Below are 21,998 nucleotides of genomic sequence, written 5' to 3' on the forward strand. Positions count from 1 at the left end.
CATTGAGCTCTTTCTCTGGCCCCCAAAATTTAAAAAAGTTTATGAGTTTGGACTATTAAACTAAACATGGCAGTCCAAGTGGAGTGACAGCTCTGGCCCCTGAGGTACAACGTCAGGATTGCAAAGATAGTTGAGGATTGGAAGCACTCCAACCTGTGGTTCTCCAATGCTGCTTAAAGTGAACCCTAAGCACACGTCCAGGAACTGCCCCCGGAGCTATGCCAGGTATGCCAGAAAAAATAAAGAAAAAGAAATAAAAGGGGCTGGAGCAGTGGCACAAGCGGTAAGGCATCTGCCTTGCATGTGCTAACCCTAGGATGGACCATGGTTCAATCCCCTGGCATCCAATATGGTCCCCCAAGTCAGGAGCTAGTTCTGAGCAAATAGCCAGGAGTAACCCCTGAGTGTTAGCGGGTGTGACCCTCAAAAAAAAAAAAAAAGGGGGCCGGAGAGATAGCATGGAGGTAAGGTGTTTGCCTTTCATGCAGGAGGTCATCGGTTCGAATCCCGGCGCCCCATATGGTCCCCTGTGCCTGCCAGGAGCAATTTCTGAGCCTGGAGCCAGGAATAACCCCTGAGCATTGCCGGGTGTGACCCAAAAACCAAAAAAAAAAAAAAAGAAAAGAAAAACACTGTTCATACCTTCTTTCCACATTCCAAAAAGGTACTATTTTATATTATCATCTCTTCTGATGATAGAACATTTCAGATCAATGAAATATTGGCTCTCAGGGAATTACAGTTATCCTTTGTGGGGGAGGAGTTTACATCTAATGGTGCTCAAGAATCGCTCCTGGCAGTGCTCAGGAGACCATATGGGCTTTCCGGAGATGGAATCAGGTTGGCTGCCAGCAAAATAAGGGTCCTCCCCGTTGCGCTATCACTCCAGGCCCTCTAACCATTCTTTCTCCTTCACAGACTACAACCACCCAGGACGAGTCCTGCTGCAGAATCTCACCATGTCGTCCTCGGGGCTGTACCAGTGCACAGCGGGCAATGAGGCGGGCAAAGAGAGCTGCGTGGTGAGAGTGACTGTGCAGTGTAAGTCTCCAGGGGATGGGGGTGGGGGTTTATTTTGACACTGATGTTTGGTATAAAACACTTTTAATCATGAGTAAAAGTAAATCAAAGTCCAAGAGTAAGTCAAAGTCCAAATTTGAATTTCCTCACGGCTACTTATAAGAAGTGAGTTCATTTTCAAGAGTCAGTCAAATTCTAGCTAATTCCGTACTTATAAACACATATCTTTGCCATCTCCTAGAAGCTCCCTCATCTGTTATATCAAGCAGGGATCCGATAGAGAAATCCTTCATAATTCCAAAAGGGCAAATTCCATTCTGTTTTCAGAGCTTTTCCTGTCTTAGCTGTGATTTTTTTTTTTTTTTACACGATGCTCAGGGATTTCTGCATGCAGGAATCACTTCTGGTGGAGCTAGGTGACCATATGGGATGCTGGGGATAAAACCCAGATATGCCAAACAAGCACCTTACCTACTATTTTATTTCCCCAGCTCCCAAAAAATTTTATTTTTTTCTTTTCCAGTGTTAGGGATCCAACCCACGACCTCACACATACCAGGCAATAGCTCTATCTCTGACCCATAGTCCTAGCCCCTTCTCTGCTATTTCTTAAAAATAATAATCAGGTGGGGCATGAAGGTAAGGCGTTTGCCTTTCATGCAGAAGGTCATCGGTTTGAATCCCGGCATCCCATATGGTCCCCCGTGCCTGCCAGGAGCAATTTCTGAGCATGGAGCCAGGAGTAACCCCTGAGCACTGCCGGGTATGACCCCCCCCCAAAAAAAAAAAAAACACACACACAAAAAAAAATAATCAGGGACCAGGAGAGATAGTACAGTGGGTAAGAGAGATTCCCTTGAAAGCATCCAACTGGGGCCAGAGAGATAGCATGCAGGTAAGGCGTTTGCCTTGCATGCAGGATGGTGGTTTGAATCTCAGCATCCCATATGGTCCCCTGAGCCTGCCAGGAGCGATTTCTGAGCATAGCCCCTGAGCCCTGAAGGGTATGACCCAAAAACCAAAAACCAAAAAAAAAAAAGCATCCAACCCAGGTTTGCTCCCCAGTACTTCATATTGTTCCAAGAGCACTGTCAGGAGTGATTCACAAGCACAGAGCCAGGTGCGGCCCATGCTCCTTCACCACTGCCAAAATAATAATCACCTTGCAGGGTTGGGGAGATAGCTCAATGGGCTGATCTCAGGCTTTATTTAGGAAGATTCTGGTTGGATCCCCAACACATCATGGACTCCCAGCACCATCAGGAGTAGCCCTGAGCACTGATGGGTGTGGCTCCCAACCAAACCAGTTTAAAATAATCCTAATGTTGGGCTGGGGCCATTGCTCAAAGGGTTTAGCACAAACCTCCTGCTCCTTTGTAGTGCAGCATCGCCTCCCAAGTACTATGGCCCCAATGTTTTTCCTAGAAACAGCACTTTAAAAAAATTAATTCTGTGATTCACAACACTGTTTAATGATGGTTTCGAATACCACAACCATCACCAACTACTGGCACCATATCACCAGACCAAACATGGAACATCCCATCAGGGCAGCCCAATAGAACTGGGCCTGACACCCCAGGATCCCTGAGCCTGCTGGAATCCCTCCTCCCCACAACATAATCCAATGTCAGAATGGCATATTTGGCTAGACTATTCTGTTACCCTTCTATGTAGACTTACACAGAGAACAAGGAAATGGGAAAACCAATGGAAGAGGTGTAAAGCTCTGGAAATGCTTCTTCTGTCCAGGGCTTGTGTTTCTGAATTCATCTGTTTCCTGGCTTATGTTTGGTCTTGTTTCTTTTTTTGTTTCTGAGAAAACAGATGTCCAAAGCATAGGCATGATTGCAGGGGCGGTTACAGGCATGGTGGCAGGAGCTGTGCTGATATTCTTCTTGGTGTGGCTGCTAATCCGAAGGAAAGACAAAGAGAGATATGAGGAAGAAGAGAGGCCTAATGAAATTCGGTAAACCTCCCTCCCAGTCTCCTCCTAATCTCATTATGTTTCCCCTCAGGGCCAGTCAACAGTCATATCATGGTGTTCTCTTAAATGTGGAAAAGGATTATTCTAGTGTAGAAGTATGAAGACAGTATGGAGATAGAAAGTCTGGTTTACCCTTACAACTAGAGAAACTTAAAAGATGAACTAGAAGGGCCATAGCACAGCAGGAAGAATTATACCTTGCAGGCAACAAACCTGGCTTCGATCCCTGGCATCCCATATGGTCCTCTGAGCCTGCCAGGAGTGATTTCTGAGCACAGAGCCAAGAATAAACCCTGAGTGCCACTGAGGGCGGCTCAAAAACAAACAAAAAATAAATAAAGAGGGGCCGGAGAGATAGCATAGAGGTAAGGTGTTTGCTTTGCATGCAGAAGGTCTGTGCTTCGAATCCCGGCACCCATATGATCCCCTGAGCTTGCCAGAAGCGATTTCTGAGCGTAGAGCCAGGAGTAATCCCTGAGCGCTACCGGGTGTGACCCAAAAAAACAAAAAACATTTAAAAAAATATAAAGGAATAAATAAAAAAGATGAGGGACCAGAGTGGTGGCACAAGTGGTAGGGTGTTTGCCTTGCACACACTGACCTAGGAGGGACCGTGGTCCCATATGGTCCTCTAAGGCAGGAGCAATTTCTGAGCGCATAGCCAGGAGTAACCCCTGAGCATCACCGGGTGTGCCCCCCAAACAAAAAGATGAATTGAAGGGCTGAGGAAATAGAATGGGGGGGGGTGCTTGCCTTGCACATGGTTGACCTGAGTTTGATTCCCAGAATCCTATATTGTCCCCTTAGCCTGCCAGGAGAAATCCCTGAGTGCAGAGTCAGTAGTAAATTATGAGCACAGGCAAGGGTGGCCGAAGACTTCAAAACCAAACCAAAAAACAAAACAAAACAAAACAGTAATTAGCCTGAACACCACAGGCTATTACCTAAATGAACCTAAGGGGCCAGAGAGATGGATGGCTCATAAAGTTCCAGAGTGATAGCACAGTGGTAGGGTGGTTTGTCTTGCACGTGGCCGATCCAGGACGGACCTGGATTTAATCCCCGGCATTCCATATGGTCCCCTGAGCCTGCCAGGAGGGATTTCTGAGCGCAGCGCCAGGAGTAACCCCTGAGAACTGCTGGATGTGGCCCCCCCAAAGAAAGTTGACTTCATGCTTTCCCCCCCAAGAACCACCAGTAAACAACAAAACAGGATGAATGTCCTGTTATTTCTGATTCCCTCCCACTTCTAAAAGGGCCTCCAACAAAGAATGTACATTATCTCCTGGTCTATCACCCAGAGCAGGACAATGCTCAGACCACCTTTATGAGCAAGCCCGTATCTTCGCAGGGCAGCAGGGTTGACCTCTGGGGCAACATGTATTTATTTGCCTGCACCAGGCATAAAAACTGGGTAAATGCAGGGCTCCCCAGTTCCCCAAGTGGCACCTTCCAGAAGGTTACTGAGCCCATAGCTTGAGGACTTGATTGGGAACGTGCAGAAGGAAGCAGCCCTCCCAGTCTGGTCAGCATGCGACCTTCTCTTCACTTTCTCTTTCCTTTTTGCAGAGAAGACGCGGAAGCCCCCAAAGCGCGCCTGGTGAAACCCAGTTCCTCTTCCTCAGGCTCTCGCAGCTCCCGTTCTGGCTCGTCCTCCACCCGCTCCACAGCAAATAGTGCCTCACGCAGCCAGCGGACACTGTCTACGGAAGCAGCACCTCCGCCGGGGCTGGCCAGCCACGCATACAGCATAGTGGGAACAGAAGTGCGGGGCTCGGAACCCAAGAAGGGCCACCCTGCTACCCTGACCAAAGCCGAAACCATGCCCAGCATGATCCCCAGTCAGAGCAGAGCCTTCCAAACTGTCTGAGAGTGGACAACACACCCCAGCTTGCCTCGGACCCTCCAAGCTCTTGAAGCTGAGTCACCAGCCACACGCCCCCCTACCTTGAGCCAGGAGAGGCCCCACATTCTCCATGGGCTTGGCTTGGGCTAGAGTCCATGTGCGGACTTCTCGTGCAGGGCACTGAAGTAGGAAGAGGAGTTTCACTGATGGTCTCTCCAAAGGCATCTCACGTCGCCTTTGCTCCAGAGCCAGGACAGCAGGAGTCTAAATCTGTGTATTTTTTTTGACCAGAACCTGGGGTAAAAGCAAACAAACAAAAAATTGGGGAAAGGGGACGTAAACACACTTAAAAGTTCTCACCGAGATTTTTTTTCTATCAGTACTTTGTTCACCGTTGTCAAGAAGAAATAAGGTGTTCATAAATTTTCTATGCATTTCTGCAAACCTAGTGGATTCTTTGGATTCTTCAGATAGTCGAGCAGAACCCACAGCCTTATATTACACCTCTCTGCACCAAGTACTGGGCTTACCACTTCTGAGAAACCCCTCCAGCCCCAAAAGGAAACAACTCTGATTCTTTCTGACTTGACTTTGTGGATTTGCCTGTATGGCTGGGATATTCCTTTCAAAAGTTTAAATCGTGGGAAATGGTGAATGATAGCGTTTCTCCCACTCTATCTACTAAAAATCTTTCTACGTATATTGTACCTTTCTACTTACATTGTAGCACTACAAAAAGGGGTTCTAAATGTGTGGCAAGGGACTGAAAACTTTTTTTCTCGAGCATGCCCAGAGGGTCACTGGCAAATATCAGAAATATAAAAACTGGAATGACCATGAAATTTCCCCTCCAATCACAGAACTCTTGGATTTCACTGGGGCCAGAAAAATATAAGCACTATGCCATTTTCTGGTGTCTTTAGAAAGACGCTTTTCTAGAGAAGAGATCTCCTAGGATGTTGAAAAGACTATCTGACATCCATCATCTCTTCTCTCGGAGATGACACCAGAGTTTCAAGACTATACTAAAAAGGGTGATTAATTTTCTCTTCATATGGCAGTGATTGGTAGAAAGAAGTTTAGCATTATGCCAAATGGGGAGTTTCCTCCATTGATTGTAGGAAAAAGCTATGAAGCTGGGACTTTGGATAATTCTAGGCCTTAAACTATCAAAAAAGATCAGGGATTGTCAGCATTTCCCAGGGGCATTCAAAGTATGTCCTAATCAATCTCACTTGAGAAGTAGGGAGAGAAATGCAGGGTTTCTCAACAGGAAGTCTGGTCCTAGACTGGAAGGAAAGGAAATTGACTTTCAGGGAAGATCTAAGGAGAATAATAATGGGTGACAAGAGGGGGGCACGTTAATCCCTATTCGCATTTTGTCAGCAACTTGGAATTAGCAGAAATGATTCACCAGACTAGCTATTAGAGGAGCTGATTCATGGAGGCGGGGGAGAAGTCTGAGAAATAAGAAAGCAGCCACTTCCAATATAGTAACTGCCTTTTAATTGGGGTTGGGGCATTTGGGCCACACCAGGGGGGGAGTGCTCAGGGTTACTCCTGGCAGGCTTGTTGGACCATATGGGATGCCGAGGATCGAACCCGGGTCAGCCTCGTGCAAGGTTCCGGTCCCTTTTTAATTTGTTTTGATTACTGATAATTGAATTCTTTCTACAAGATTAGGAATTCTGAAATAACCCAAGGAACCTAGTGCAAAGGTTGAAACATTGAAAGAGCAGAATATGGGGCCGGGCGGTGGCGCTCGAGGTAAGGTGCCTGCCTTACCTGCGCTAGCCTAGGAGACGGACCGCGGTTCGATCCCCCGGCGTCCCATATGGTCCCCCAAGCCAGGAGCGACTTCTGAGCGCATAGCCAGGAGTAACCCCTGAGCGTCACCGGGTGTGGCCCAAAAACCACAGAATATCTCAGGATTAAAAAGAGGGAAAAGGATGTGGTTCAGTGGTGTATGACTTGTCTTGCTTGTAGGTTCCATTCCTGAAACTGCAAAAAAAAAAAAAATTATGTATATGTATACATATATATTAAAATAAAACTTTAATTAGGGAATTGGGAAAAGAAGTAATGCAAAGTCAGATTGAGACTACAGGGGTTACTTCCATACTTTTCATGTGGTTCAATCATTGGCTGATTGGCTGAGAATTGCTGGAGAGGGCCCAGATCCACTGGGGAGCAGTGCCCCAACACCCCCACCCCCAAATAATGGTAAATATAGGGATGAAAGCTTTGTTTTTAAAAGCATATCAGGGTGGGTCCATCTCTCTGGGTTTGCAAAAATAACTTTGCCACTTTCTCTCTTAAACACTTTACTTCAACCTCAAAATAATAATTTTAAAAAATGTTAATCAGTTACAGAAGGGGATTCTGCCCAGTTTTTCTGGGTTTTCATTTCTCTACCTAATTCTCACAAAGGTGCCCTCACCTAGTGCCAATGTGTTACTTCTAAAATCCTTTCAGAAACAGCCGATGATCCTGGGGTGAAATTTGAGGTCTGAGCTGGTTTTGTTTTAAAAAGTGGGAAATAAAGCAAATTGAGGAAGTAAAATATGCCTTCTATTTGTGTAAGAGGGCTTGCATATTCTAAATGCTTCTTGTACTAATCTGCCTCACTGTAAGATACACCCCTTCCTTCAATACTCTACTTTGTATTTTTCTGGTAATTTGGCTCTGGGCAACTTGTCACTTCTGCTATGTAATAATTCTAAGATTTTTCATTCCTTGAGTACCTGAGCCAAACAAGTACGCTAATGGAGGCTGTAGCTAGCCATACCATCACTAGCAACTTGCTTTTATGATTATTTGCTTCCTTCCTTTGCATTAAAGACTTCCTGCTTAATGCCTTTGAAAGCAGGAGCCAGTCCCTTCTGCATGAAAAAGAGGTTTAGATTCTTAAATATGTTAGTTACTCAAATGCCAGTTGAATATCCAGATCATCTTGGAAATCTGTTCACACTGGAAATTGAGACACACTGAAGAGTTACAGATCACTACTGTAGATCTGAGGAATTCTAAGAAATTGGAGATTTAGAGAGAAGCAGTGATTGTGCTCTTGTATTTGTCAGGGATTTGGGTGTAGAGATGCCAGGCTCTGAGCTTAGGACCAAGTTCGAGCCACTATTGATTTCCAACCTTTTTCCATTAATTCAACAAGTGAAATCAATCTGATTCATTTGAAACAAAAAGGATAAATAGTAGAAGAAAAAGTATAGGAGGAAGATATAGATGGAACAGGATGTGGATATTTCAGTCAAATAAGCCAAATTTAAGATCTGTAAAATAAATTGATGCCTTTGTTATACTGTATAAAAACTATTTCAGAATGCTGTTTCAAAAAAAAAAATCACATAATTTTGTCTCATTTCTGGTGTTAAGCTGTTTATATTTTAATTTTAACTTCTGCATTGCCTTGTAATTGGGACTGTATTTGATGGCAAAACCAAATATTTATTACAGATGCATCTGTGTCCACAATTAAAAATAAATAAGTGAAGGTGATACTGGAGAGGATGAAGCTCATCAAGTGCTTCGGAATGATGTTTACTGCCAGCACAGAACTCAGTGCTGATTTTTATTCACTCATTTAGGAAGTTCTTTTCCTCACAAAGCAAGAAGGCCAGAATGACAGTATAGTCAGGAAGGCTCGACAACCGGGTTCTATCCTTGGCATCTCATATGGTTCCTCAGAGCACCTCTAGGAGTAATCCTTGAGCACAGAACCAGGAGTAAGCCCTAAACACTGCCAGGAATTTCCCCCAAACCCCAAAATAGAGAGATGGAGACAGAACAGTCATTTTGAGCTTCACACATATAAACTTTGAATCGTTCTATTTTTATTTTGGAGTTTGGGATCACACCGAGCAATGCTCAGGGGTTACTCCTAACTTTCCACTCAGGGAATATCCTGACAGGGTCCAGGGGACCATATGGGATGCCACAGATTGATAAGGTTGGCTGTTGTGTAAGACAAATGTCCTACCTGCTGTACTAACTTCAGACCCTAAATTGTTTTATTTATTAAGAACATAGCTTGGGGGTCCGGAGAGATAGCACAGCGGTGTTTGCCTTGCAAGCAGCCGATCCAGGACCAAAGGTGGTTGGTTCGAATCCCGGTGTCCCATATGGTCCCCCGTGCCTGCCAGGAGCTATTTCTGAGCAGACAGCCAGGAGTAACCCCTGAGCACCGCCGTGTGTGACCCAAAAACAAAAAACAAAAAAACAAAACAAAAAAAAGAACATAGCTTGGGGCAGGAGGGATAGTAGAGGTTAAGGTCCCCAGTTCAGTCCCCAGCACCATGTCTCCTGAACACTGCCAGGTGTGACAATCAAATCAAAAGAAAATAAAATGGGCTTTAAGAACTTTTTTGGGTGTGTGACTCCTGGCTCTGTGCTCAGAAATCACTTTTCTTTTTCATTTTATTTTTTGGGGTGTGTGTGAGATTAAAATTAGCTTCACACATTTGAGAAGGGTAGTGTTTACTAATGATAAGCCACATCCCGGACCCTTAGAACACATTTTTGAGAGTGACCAAAAAAAAACAAAGGTTATGTTTTGCCCCTCACCCTATATTGAGAAATAATTGATCTATTTCACAGTTTAAACAGTATAACAGGGGCCAGACTGGTGGCATGGAGTGGAAAGGCGTCTGCCATGCTGGCACTAACCTAGGATGGATCACGATTCGATCCCCGGACATCCCATATAGTCCCCCAAGCCAGGAGCGATTTTTGAGTGCATAGCCAGGAATAATCAATCCCTGAGCGTCAACGCCCCCCTCCCCCAACTGTATAGCATACTTTGATTTAGATATATTTTGACTTGTAAGCAATGCTCAGGGTTCTGCACTCAGAAATCACTCCTGGAGGGCTGGGAACCATATGGATCCCAGGGACCCGAACAGAGCCAGTTGCATGGAAGGCAAGTACCCTACCTGCTATACCCTCTGTCTGGCCCTGTGATTTAGACATATTTTGAAATGCCTATCATTTTGCATGTGGGGAACTCAGAATTTTCCATACACATATATCTATGCATATTTTTTTTTGTTTGTTTGTTTTGTTTTTGGGCCACACCCTGTGACGCTCATGGGTTACTCCTGGCTATGCGCTCAGAAGTTGCTCCTGGCTTCTTGGGGGACCATATGGGACGCCGGGGGATCGAACCTAGGCTGGCGCAGGCAAGGCAGGCACCTTACCTCCAGCGCCACCGCCCGGCCCCTATGCATATTTTTTTAATTTTTTTTGTTTGTTTGTTTTTGGGCCACACCGGGTGGTGCTCAGGGTTACTCCTGGCTTTCTGCTCAGAAATCGCTCCTGGCAGGCACGGGGGTGGGGTGGGGGGGAGACACGGGACGGGGACCACATAGGACGCCACGATTTGAACCAACCACCTTAGGTCCTGGATTGGCTGCTTGCAAGGTGAACACCGCTGTGCTACCTCTTCGGCCCCCAATTTTTTTTTTTAAACAATGGTCACACTTCTGATAGTGTGGTGCCAGAGGTCAAACTTAGACCTCACCCATGTTAGGCATGTGCTCTATCTTTTGAGGTAAGGCTGGGGATTAACCCTGCAAAGGAAGCACTTTATTACTGGGCCACACTTTTGGCCAGCGTGCTTGTTTCAAATCTCCCAGATCCCTGTTTTACTTAATTTGGGAGGTGGGGGCATACCCTGCAGCTCTCAGTCACTCCTGGCAGTATAGACCATCAGGTTCCAGGAATTGAACCCAGATCTCATGCTCAAAAAAACATGTGCTTCAGCTGGATTTTTCTATTGTTAGATGGGATACTCCAAGCTAGTAAGTAGATTTGGGTGGGTCCCTGTTTTATTTTCCAAGGTCTCAGGGGTTAAATTTTTGTGGGCTTTTCAGAGTTTCGAAATACAAGCTGAAAATGGGAAGGAGAAGGGACAGGGAGGAATGGGGAGGGGAAGAAAAAGGAAAGAAGAGGGGAAGGGAGGAAAGGGAATAGAATTATTAGTGTCATACTGCCTATCTTCTGCAGTGGGAGCTACATGTGTGTCTAGAAATTACTCTGTCGTGTAGCTAATAAAATAAAATACCAAACAATCTGGAACTAAAACATCTAGGTTTGACTAACTCAACTATTTATTGTTCCACAAATAACATCTCAGAATCTCACTTTTCTCCCCACACAAAGGTATTCATCTCAATAATCTTAATCTCCCTGGCTCCAGAGAGGCGTGTTTGGAAGATAAGTGAAATAACAGATGAAAGCTCTTTGAACGGTTGTAAAAGCATCATATAAAAGTGACCTCTTGACCCATGGAGCAGGCTAAAGGGCTGGAGCACATGTTTTGATGAGGGAGGCTCTGGTTAGATCCCCAGAATAAGCAACCCCCCCCCAGGCATCAGGGAGTCACCCCATCCCAGAAATAGAGCTGCCCCCGTAAGTATGCCCCCCAACAAAAATAAAAAAATGTACTAAGGGACTGGAGAGGGCTTTGTTTCTTTTTTTGGTCTTTGGGCCACACCCAGTGGCTCTGGGGGTGGGGTTAATCCTGGCTATGCACTAAGAAATCGTTCCTGGCTTGGGGGACCATATGGGACGCTGGGGGATTGAACCACAGTCCACCCTAGGTTAGCGTGTGCAAAGCAAATGACCTACTGCTTGCGTCACTGCTCCCGCTCCTGGGGAGGGCTCTTGCCTTGCATATCACCAACCCAGCATTTTTGATCCCCAGCACCCCATATGGGCCCTTAAACCCTGCCAAAGTGATTCCTGAGCAGAGACAGGAGCACAGCACACAACTTAAGCACTGTAGGATGTACCACCCACAGGAGGTACTTCCATGAGCTTTTCCCACAAAGGTAAAAATATGAAATGGAAAAAAAAAGTCATGCTGCAGCACATGATTTACAGAGGATTCAGTCCCTGGCATTGTGCGGTCCCCAGCACCACCAGGCATGTACTCGAGTACTGAAAGGAAAACGTGGTAGCCAGAGCGATGCACAGCAGGTAGAGCGTTTGCCTTTGCATGCTGCCGACCTGGGTTCAGTCCCAGGCATCCAATATTATCTATCGAGCCTACTACTGTACGAGTAACATCTGAGTACAGATCCAGGACTAACCTGAGGGCTGCCAGGTGTGGCCTGCCCTCAAAAAATGTAAAAAAAAAAAAAAAAAAAAAATCAAAAAGGAAAGCGTTTTTACTTAAAAAAAAAAGAAAAACTTTGTTGTTTGTTTTTTGAGCCAGATTTGGCAATACTTGGGGCTATTTTGTATTTAGGGATCACATTTGTTAGGGCTCAGGAGACTTATACCTCAAGGGTATTGGGAACTGAACCCAGGTCAGCAGCGTGCAAGGAAAATCCCTTACTGTATCATCATCGCTCCAAACCATTTACTTTTAAATTTGGAGGAGTGGGGCCAGGGAATCTGCACACCGCTAGGGGTTTTTGTTTGCACGTGGCCAACCCAGGACAGACAGTGGTTTGATTCCAGGCATCCCATAAGGTCCCCCGAGCCTGCCAGGGGCGATTCCTGAGCAGAGAGCCAGGAGTAACCCCTAAGCACCGCTGATTGTGTCCCCCCCCCCCCCCAAATAGGGGAAATGACTCCTAACCAGTGTGAAACCAGTGCTGGTCCCTTTGTTATGGAAGACGAACACATCTCCCCAGTCGGGCACATTGTTTTAATCGGACTGGGTCTTACTGGTTTGAACAAGGACAATGTGTCCTCCAACTTCTGACAATGATTTTAGTATTTTTTCCCCCAAAATCTGGAGAATCTAATCCTAAACAAGGCCACTGGGGGGGGGGGGAGCCAGTCTCCAAACGTCTTTTCAAGTGCCAGAAATGCCCTGCCTTTTGAAAGGGACTCTTAACATAAGCTTTTGCTTCCAGCCTTTGGCTCGTTAGAAAAATGACAAGGCCCAGAGGAGCGCCGCGTGCAGGATCCAGAGAGAGTCTGAGTTTCACAAAGGTCCTTTGGGGCTGGCCAGGAAGGCCTCCCAGCATGGGTCCGAGCCTCCTTTCCAAAGCCAGAGAGAGCCCAGGCCGGGGGGGGGGGGGCGGGGGGGATGGACTCATGCAGCTGAAAAGAAAAAAGTGGCTCTCCCGCGGGGGCTGGAGAGATAGCATGGAGGTAAGGCATTTGCCTTGCATGCAGAAGGACGGTGGTTCGAATTCAGCATCCCATAGGGTCCCAACGAGCCTGCCAGGAGCGATTTCTGAGCATAGAGCCAGGAGGAACCTGTGAGCGCTGCAGGGTGTGACCCCAAAACAAAGCAAAACAACAACAAAAAAAGAATTGGTGGCCGCCTGGGCTTGCAGGGAAGGCCTCCAGGGAGCCCATGAGGTGGGGGATTGACTCATGCACCTGAAAACAAACAAACAAACATACAAAAAAGAGGGTCCAAAAGAGGACAACACGGAATAACGGGGAACGTGGGCCCCCCATTTTCCTTTCTTCCACGATGCACGAGGCAGAGGGGTCGTGAGGTGCAGGGTGCGAGCGCTGGTCTTGGTTTCTGCAGCCTCGGACGTGCATTCGCCTTTCCCGACGAGTTCCTCCAATGCTGCAAGAGCGAAGTCCACGATGGTCGCTAGGGTCCAGGCTGGGCTAAGATGGCCGACCCCAGAGGGGACATGGCGGTTCCCTCTGAGGCGGACTCAGGCCTAGACAGCCTAAACCTCCGCTTCCGAGCTTGTTTCGGGACTTTTCGATCATAGGAACATTCAGGCTGCTTGAGAAATATGTGAAAACCCGGGCGGGCCGGGACGGGGTGGGTGCGGGGCTGGGGGAGGAGCCCCACAACCTTCGCTGCCATTTTGTCCTCGCTCCACTTCCGTCTGGTGCCGCGCGCTTTCTCCGGGCCAGAACGAGGCTGGCTGGCGAGCGCGGCTGTGATTGGCTGCGTCCAAATAAGCCCGCCTCTTTTTTCCTCCCTCCTTCCGCTCCCCCGCCCTTCGGAAAGAGCCGCGCCTGCGCAGAAGAAAGCGCGCACACGCTCCATCCCCTCCCCCACCCTTCCTCTCGCCCGAGGTGACTGAGGACTTCCCGCGCGCGCATGCGCACGAGCGGCCCCACCCCTTTCTCTTTCCCCGGGGCCGTTCGGTTCGGAGAGCGGCGGGGGCGGGAATGAAAGTTCCAGAACGCGGCGGCGACGGCGGCGGCGCGCTTACGTCATCGACGGGCGGGACCGAACGTCAGGAAGGCGGGGCTCCAGGCTAAGCGTGCTTCTCTATTGGTTCCAACAAGAGAGAGTCGCGCGCCTATTGGCTGAGACGCCCGTGACGGACAGCCGAAGGGGCGGCACCCTTCTGGAAGGTTCTGAGGGAGGGTATAAAAGACAGGGCGGCGGGCGGAAACCGGTCTCATTGAACGCCGGCGCCCACCCCTGAAGAGAGCTGTTATCCGTTGCCATCGCAGCCAGGCCTACACACGCGGTAAGGGCTGAAGCTTAGGTTCACTTGGGGAGGGTTTAGAGGTTCGCGGGGCATCGGTATTGTTCCCCTCAAAAGAAGCAGTGGGAGATAACAGGGCGCCTAAGGCTATATGGGAGTTAAAGCCGCCATTAGGCGCGCGCTGGGTCTTCGCTCTTCTGAGAGACGAACGTAAACCGAAGGCCGGAAGTGGAAGCGCTATGGGAGAGATTTGGGCGTGCGCAGTCGCGTACCCCATGACCACAGGGCCCCGCAGTGGCGCAGGCTGAGGGCCGGGGCGGCGCCGCCGACCGCTGCGGGGCTTCTGGGCGCCCGGGCGAGACGGCCAAGCGTGACTTCCGGTCCGCCGCGAGCCCACTTCCGGTTCTCTGCCTCTGCAGCCACCAAGATGTCGAAGGGACCTGCAGTGGGCATCGACCTGGGCACCACCTACTCGTGCGTGGGCGTCTTCCAGCACGGCAAAGTCGAGATCATCGCCAACGACCAGGGCAACCGCACCACCCCCAGCTACGTCGCCTTCACCGACACCGAGCGGCTAATCGGCGATGCCGCCAAGAACCAAGTGGCGATGAACCCCACCAACACGGTGTTTGGTAAGAACGTCCGCAGCCCGGGTTTGTTGCCTCCCCCATTTTGGGGGTTCATACCCAGCCACACTCGGGGGTTCCATCTTGGCTCTAAGCTCAGAAATAGCTCCTGGCAGGCCAGGAGATGCCAGAAACTGAGCCTGGGTCCATCCCGTGTTCACTGCGTGAAAAAGAAAGCTGTGCAATCATTCCAACCTCATTACATTTGGGGGGATTCGAACCACGTGCTTCTGCATGCAAGGCCAACGCCCCAACTCCATGTGCTATCTCTGGCCCTCATGGTTTTTTGCTTTCCCTCCCTTAGCGGAAGAATTTGAAGGCGCGCCCCGAGAATGTTCTGAGAATAGAAAGTGACGTTTCACCTAGCCCAGAGAGCAGCTAGGTTGTTCGTGCTAATTTATATATAGGGGCAAGGCTAGAATCGGAAGTATGAACAATAGCGAGTGTCTCGCATTTATTTTTTCATTGTTCTGCCCCTTCCTGGCCAGATGACCATGGACAGCATCCGGGTTGGAGTTGATTGTCCCAAGTGGGAAAAGTTCTTAATAGAATGGTGGTTTTTTTTTTTTTTTTTTTTTTTTTTTGCAGATGCCAAACGTCTAATCGGGCGTAGGTTTGATGACGCCGTGGTCCAGTCTGATATGAAACACTGGCCCTTCATGGTGGTGAATGACGCAGGCCGACCCAAGGTCCAAGTAGAATACAAGGGGGAGACCAAGAGTTTCTATCCTGAGGAGGTGTCTTCCATGGTTCTGACAAAGATGAAGGAAATTGCTGAGGCCTACCTTGGGAAAGTAAGTGGCTTGCGCAATTATGCAGAGGAACTGGGGAGGGGAGGAGATCCAAGAAAGCTTTCGGTTGGGTGCATAGAGAGCAGACCTATGTGAAAAAAGCATGCTGGGTGAGGGGGGATGTCCACCTCGTGGAACTATTGCTAATGTGTTTTTCCTCTTAGACCGTTACCAATGCTGTTGTCACAGTACCTGCTTATTTTAACGACTCTCAACGTCAGGCTACCAAAGATGCTGGAACCATTGCTGGTCTCAACGTACTTAGGATCATCAACGAACCAACTGCTGCTGCCATTGCTTATGGCTTGGACAAGAAGGTATGTATGTCCTGGGACAGACAGGCCTCGTGGTATGGTTGCCCCATCCAAAATGGAGGCTTTTTAACGTTTTTGTCTTCCAATGCAGGTTGGAGCAGAAAGGAACGTGCTGATCTTTGATCTGGGAGGTGGCACTTTTGATGTGTCAATCCTCACAATCGAAGATGGTATCTTTGAGGTCAAGTCAACTGCTGGAGACACCCACTTGGGAGGAGAAGATTTTGACAACCGAATGGTCAACCATTTCATTGCCGAGTTCAAACGAAAGCATAAGAAGGACATCAGTGAGAACAAGCGTGCTGTGCGCCGTCTTCGCACTGCTTGTGAGCGAGCTAAGCGCACCCTGTCTTCCAGCACCCAGGCCAGTATTGAGATTGATTCACTCTATGAAGGAATCGACTTCTATACCTCTATCACCCGTGCACGGTTTGAAGAATTGAATGCTGATCTGTTCCGGGGCACCCTGGATCCCGTAGAGAAAGCCCTAAGGGATGCCAAGCTGGACAAGTCCCAGATCCATGACATTGTCCTAGTGGGCGGTTCTACTCGTATTCCCAAGATCCAGAAACTGCTGCAGGATTTCTTCAACGGAAAAGAACTAAATAAGAGCATCAACCCTGACGAGGCTGTAGCATATGGTGCAGGTAATATACTAGGGAGAAAGTTAGTAGTGTAATGGGCAGGTACTTAAGAACGGTTTTGCCATTTGTTTCGCAATGATGAATGATTCACAAACATTCGTAGTTTCCACCAAAAGCTTAGCTAATGATGGCCTAACTTCCTTGGATGTCTGAGCGAGAGATGGTCTTTTTTTTTTTTTTAGTAGGTTCCAGTTAGTCTATTCTCTATTAAAGATTTCTTGTTTTTACACAGCTGTCCAGGCAGCCATCCTGTCTGGTGACAAGTCAGAAAATGTCCAAGATCTGCTGCTTTTGGATGTTACTCCCCTCTCCCTGGGTATTGAAACCGCCGGTGGTGTCATGACTGTCCTCATCAAACGCAATACAACCATTCCTACCAAGCAGACACAGACCTTCACGACTTACTCTGACAACCAGCCTGGTGTGCTTATTCAGGTATGTTTTCTTTACTGCCCTTGTACTGCAGTTCACTTATGTAAGACAGTCTCGCTGTGATGACGGATACCACAACCATTCGTAGTTTCCACCAGAAATCTTTGTGTTGGCAATTCCTTCCTTGGATGTCTGAGCGATCAGTCCTTCCAATTGGTGTGTCAAGGTAGCACAAAAAGGTTTTGTAATAGTGAACTTTATTTCCTACCAAGGTTTATGAAGGCGAGCGTGCTATGACCAAGGATAACAACCTGCTTGGCAAGTTTGAACTCACAGGCATACCTCCTGCACCCCGAGGTGTTCCTCAGATTGAGGTCACTTTTGATATTGATGCCAATGGTATCCTCAATGTGTCTGCTGTGGACAAGAGTACAGGAAAAGAGAACAAGATTACCATCACCAATGACAAGGGTGAGTCTGGGCATGAGTTGGCTGGGGTGGGTTGCAAGCAATTTCCAAAAGATCACCCCAGAAAGATTCTATCTAGATCTAGAGGGTCACATTATTATATGTACTTTACTGAATAAAAGGTCTGTTTTGTCTTCACAGGCCGGTTAAGCAAGGAAGACATTGAGCGTATGGTTCAGGAGGCTGAGAAGTACAAAGCTGAGGATGAGAAGCAGCGTGATAAGGTGTCTTCCAAGAATTCTCTGGAATCCTATGCCTTCAACATGAAGGCAACTGTTGAAGATGAGAAACTACAAGGCAAGATTAATGATGAAGACAAACAGAAGATTCTTGACAAATGTAATGAGATCATCAACTGGCTTGATAAGAACCAGGTTTGTTCTTTTTTTGTTTTTGTTTTTCTGCTGCTTTAACTAAAATGCTTAAGCACATAGTGGGGTCACAGTGATGAATGGTCCAAAACATTCGCGGTTTCCACCAGAATTCAAGATGTTGGCAGTACCTTCCTTGGATGTCTGAGTGACTCAGTATAAATTGGCATACCTAAAGGTTTTCATAACAGGCTTTTGTTACTCATTACCCTTGGTTGAACTTCAGAAGCATGTTTTTCTTTTTTCAGACTGCTGAGAAGGAAGAATTTGAACATCAACAGAAAGAGCTGGAGAAAGTCTGCAACCCCATCATCACCAAGCTGTACCAGAGTGCTGGGGGCATGCCCGGAGGAATGCCTGGGGGCTTCCCTGGTGGTGGAGCACCCCCATCTGGAGGTGCCTCCTCAGGGCCTACCATTGAAGAGGTTGATTAAGCCTGCCTGAGCATATATATAGCATTGTTCCACACACAAAACATTGAAGGACCCAAATTTGTAGCAATTCCATGGCAATTAAGTTCTAGTCATAACCGGGCATTCTTGATACTTGAATATGAGACATCATGTGCACAGGAAAAGCAAATAAACATTGCACTTTAAAGCACTGTATCATAAGTGGAAAATGCAATGTCTTAAAATAAAACTATTTAAAATTGGCAAACTATGTTTCTGGAACTTTTGATTTAACAGGACATAAGTAGGTAGGCTAGTTTAAGAACAGGTGAACTAGGGTTGGCAATCGTATAATTATGAAACCAAAGAAAGTGCTTCAGATTTTAGAAAATGAAATAGCCTGAAAGCTACCTTGGTGTAGTGTATTACAAGGCTTTATGTACTGGTGACATCACAAGGCTTTCATTTTTTTTGTTTTTTTTAGGTCACACCCAGCGGTGTTCAGGGGTTACTCCTGGCTGTCTGCTCAGAAATAGCTCCTGGCAGGCACGGGGGACCATATGGGACACGGATTCAAACCAACCACCTTGGGCAAACACTCTCCAGGCCCAGGTCTTCCATTCTAATGGATAAGTTTTTATTGAGTAAACAATATTAGGTCATTTCTTAGAAACCTGTTTCAGGAAAAGGCTTAGCCTAGGGTGGCTGGCATTAATTTTGTATTTTACAGCAGGCAAGTTAACTGATGAATTTTTATAATATAAAAATACTGCCATTTGGTATGCAAGCTTGATTACAGGCAGCTAATTGGGAGCATGGTTTCATACTGGTAACTACAAACAGCAATTCATAGTAGGATTTTGGGGTGGAAATAGGGCCCCAGAAGGCAATTACTTTCTGCAGATGTGGTTTTCTTAGTAGGATGAAAGGGTTTTTAATACTGAAACAATAACCTTGGTACTTAAAGATAGTGATTAAAATAATTCTAGTGGTGGGCAATGTCAGGGGGACTAATACAGTTACTGGGGGTCTTCCTGAGCCCTTTGAAATGAATTAGGTCCCCTCTTAAATATTAAGTTACTGGGAAGATGAATGGTCTAGTTTATGCACAAAGCTGGGATGATAGCAATTTTAGCAAGTGAAAGTGCAGTGAAGTTCTAGTTAGCTGGAAAGTGGGATTAAATTCATAGCCCCAATTAAAGGGTTTGGGGTATAAGAACCCAAAAGGGCTGGAGCATGCCTGGAAGAGCCCCAGGTGCTCCAGGCACTTTATGGTCCCTTAAGATAACTAAGTAAGCCTCTGGACAGTGAACTAAGAATAGGGCCCTCTTCCCCCAAACTGCATTGCTGTATTTGCTATGGCCCATGGTTTCTATGACTAGCATTTTATTTCAGCTTTACACAGCACAAGTGCTGTGGAGTGAACTGGGTTTGCCCACACCTGAGGCAAATTCTTTAGCCTCTGACAATGCCAGCTGGCTTTAATTTTTTTTTTGGCCTGGGGCCACACCCATTGTTGCTCAGGGACTTTAGTGTCCACACAGTACTTGGAGTCAAATCCAGGCCATCTTAATGCAAATTAACTGTTCCTGTCTACTGAGCCTCTTTGTCCTGGACCTCAACTTTTCATTGTGATATATCTGGTATCCCTGCTGTGACAATACCATGAGTCTTGATCAGATTCTAAGTTTGTAGGGCAGTACTAGTGAGCATTTATTCCATGTTTCACTTCAGGATTCACTGCTGAGCCATTCCCGAGTCCCTAAAAATTTTTGCCCCTAATGTCACAGCAATCCAGTAATTTACAATGGTTGTCACTAAGTATGTTTAGAATTATTTAACTAGAAAAGAAAATGAGCATGCCTATAAATAATCCTTTGTTCAAACTTGATCCTGGTTATCTGGGTCCTGGAAACCTTTCTAAAAGAGTTATGTTTATGAAGGAAGCAGTGATGTGATGTAATGTTGGTACCTGATAGCAAAAGTGGTCTTATCTGGATGTCAGGAACATATTTGTCCACTAGATGGCAGCAACTATTCAGAAAACAGGCCCAAGGATAGCTAAGGAAACGGTTTTTATCAAACAATTTATATTTAAGTTCCAGCCAAAGTGGTCCTTGCTGAGACAGTTGCCTTACTCTGCATTGCTTTGAGAAGAATTTGAGTACTTAGGAGTGGGCATGTGGTGGTGGGGGGGGGGCATGGGGTCAGGGCCAGTGGGGTTGGGTGCTTACAGCTTTTGAGACATGGGAGGGAGAAAAAGATCTCAGTGGGGAAGAAAATAGTCTTTTTGAACCATTAGTGTAAACCCATGTCATGCATTACCCTGAGCTTTCATCTCTGACAGCACACTTATAGGAAATGCTTCAGCTCTTCAAAAATTTGCACATAGGGGCTGGAGAGATAGCATGGAGGTAGGGCATTTGCCTTGCATGCAGGACAGTAGTGGTTCGAATCCCAGCATCCCATATGGTCCCCCGAGCCTGCCAGGAGCGATTTTTTTTTTTTTTTTTTTTTTTGTGGTTTTTGGGTCACACCCGGCAGTGCTCAGGGGTTATTCCTGGCTCCAGGCTCAGAAATTGCTCCTGGCAGGGACGGGAGGACCATATGGGACGCCGGGATTCGAACCGATGACCTCCTGCATGAGAGGCAAACGCCTTACCTCCATGCTATCTCTCCGGCCCCGAGGAGCGATTTCTGAGCTAGAGCCAGGAATAACCCCTAAATGCTGTTGGGTGTGACCCAAAAACAAACAAAAAAATTGTACATGGGGCCGGAGAGATAGCATGGAGGTAAGGCGTTTGCCTTTCATGCAGGAGGTCATCGGTTCGAGTTCCAGCGCCCCATATGGTCCCCTGTGCCTACCAGGAGCAATTTCTGAGCCTGGAGCCAGAAATAACCCCTGAGCATTGCCGGGTGTGACCCAAAAACCACACACACACAAAAAAAAATTGTACATAAGGGACCCTGGGACAACAGCATAGTGAGGAGGGCATTTGCCTTGCACAGACCGACCCAGGTTTGTTCTTGTCGTCCCATATGGTCCCCCAGCCATCAGGGGTAATTCCTCAGTGCAGAGCCAGAAGTCAACCCTGAACGTCTACTGGTATGGCTCAAACAGCAAACGAGCAAATATTTGCAAGAGTTAAAAGAAGAAATGCAAGAGTAAGTATCCGCATGATTGCATCCCCATGTCTGGTAGAGTATTTGCTTATGTGAATAAAGGTGGGGCAGGCATTGGAGTTGGCACAATGTGCTCGTGTTGGGTTTTATAACAGTATGGTCATGGTCGTGGTTCTGCAGCAATTACACAGCAGGGAAGGAACTATCTATGTATAGTCTTCCAAGCCCTGATAGTAGCAATCCCTGAGCAGTACAGAGCCAGGGGTAAACCTAGAGAACAGCCCAGTATAACCCAAATAAAATTGAAGAAACGATTTGAGGGAGGGGCAGTCACACCCGGTGGCACTCAGGCTCTGGGTTCTGAAGTTGCTCCTGACAGGCTCAAGGCTGTGGGAAGCTGATTCGAACCGTGGTCTGTTCTGTGTTGGCAGCATGCAAGGCAATCGCCTTACCACTGTGCTATTGCTTCAACCCCCTGAAGAAATGATTTTTAAGGGCCCGGAGAGATAGCACAGTGGCGTTTGCCTTGCAAGCAGCCGATCCAGGACCAAAGGTGGTTGGTGCGAATCCCGGTGTCTCATATGGTCCCCCGTGCCTGCCAGGAGCTATTTCTGAGCAGACAGCCAGGAGTAACCCCTGAGCAACGCTGGGTGTGGCCCAA

General features: G+C 47.2%; 2 protein-coding genes and 2 non-coding genes across 4 annotated transcripts in view; all 4 read left to right on the forward strand.

Annotated features, from left to right (window-relative positions):
- The window catches only part of CLMP (CXADR like membrane protein), a 95,878-nt gene extending 89,651 nt beyond the window's left edge, over nt 1-6,227 (forward strand). Inside the window, exons 5-7 of the mRNA XM_049777944.1 lie at nt 919-1,041; nt 2,848-2,989; nt 4,577-6,227. Of these exons, the coding sequence (XP_049633901.1) occupies nt 919-1,041; nt 2,848-2,989; nt 4,577-4,877 (566 nt within the window). The 3' untranslated portion in view covers nt 4,878-6,227. The remainder of the gene's footprint in view (nt 1-918; nt 1,042-2,847; nt 2,990-4,576) is intronic.
- Nucleotides 6,228-14,167: 7,940 nt separating this feature from the next.
- HSPA8 (heat shock protein family A (Hsp70) member 8) lies at nt 14,168-18,476 on the forward strand. Its single transcript, XM_049777917.1, has 9 exons — nt 14,168-14,278; nt 14,656-14,868; nt 15,451-15,656; nt 15,818-15,970; nt 16,059-16,614; nt 16,844-17,046; nt 17,256-17,454; nt 17,593-17,825; nt 18,071-18,476. Exons 2-9 carry the CDS (start codon nt 14,664-14,666, stop codon nt 18,254-18,256), a joined length of 1,941 nt encoding a protein of 646 aa, XP_049633874.1. The 5' UTR covers nt 14,168-14,278; nt 14,656-14,663; the 3' UTR covers nt 18,257-18,476.
- On the forward strand, nt 16,682-16,768 carry LOC126016856 (small nucleolar RNA SNORD14). Its single transcript, XR_007498542.1, has one exon. It is a non-coding gene; the product is annotated as a small nucleolar RNA SNORD14 (small nucleolar RNA).
- On the forward strand, nt 17,098-17,183 carry LOC126016854 (small nucleolar RNA SNORD14). The gene has a single exon (XR_007498540.1). It is a non-coding gene; the product is annotated as a small nucleolar RNA SNORD14 (small nucleolar RNA).
- Nucleotides 18,477-21,998: the final 3,522 nt, after the last annotated feature.

The sequence above is a fragment of the Suncus etruscus genome, chromosome 8 (genome assembly GCF_024139225.1).
Source record: "Suncus etruscus isolate mSunEtr1 chromosome 8, mSunEtr1.pri.cur, whole genome shotgun sequence".
In the NCBI taxonomy this organism is placed as follows: Eukaryota; Metazoa; Chordata; class Mammalia; order Eulipotyphla; family Soricidae; genus Suncus; species Suncus etruscus.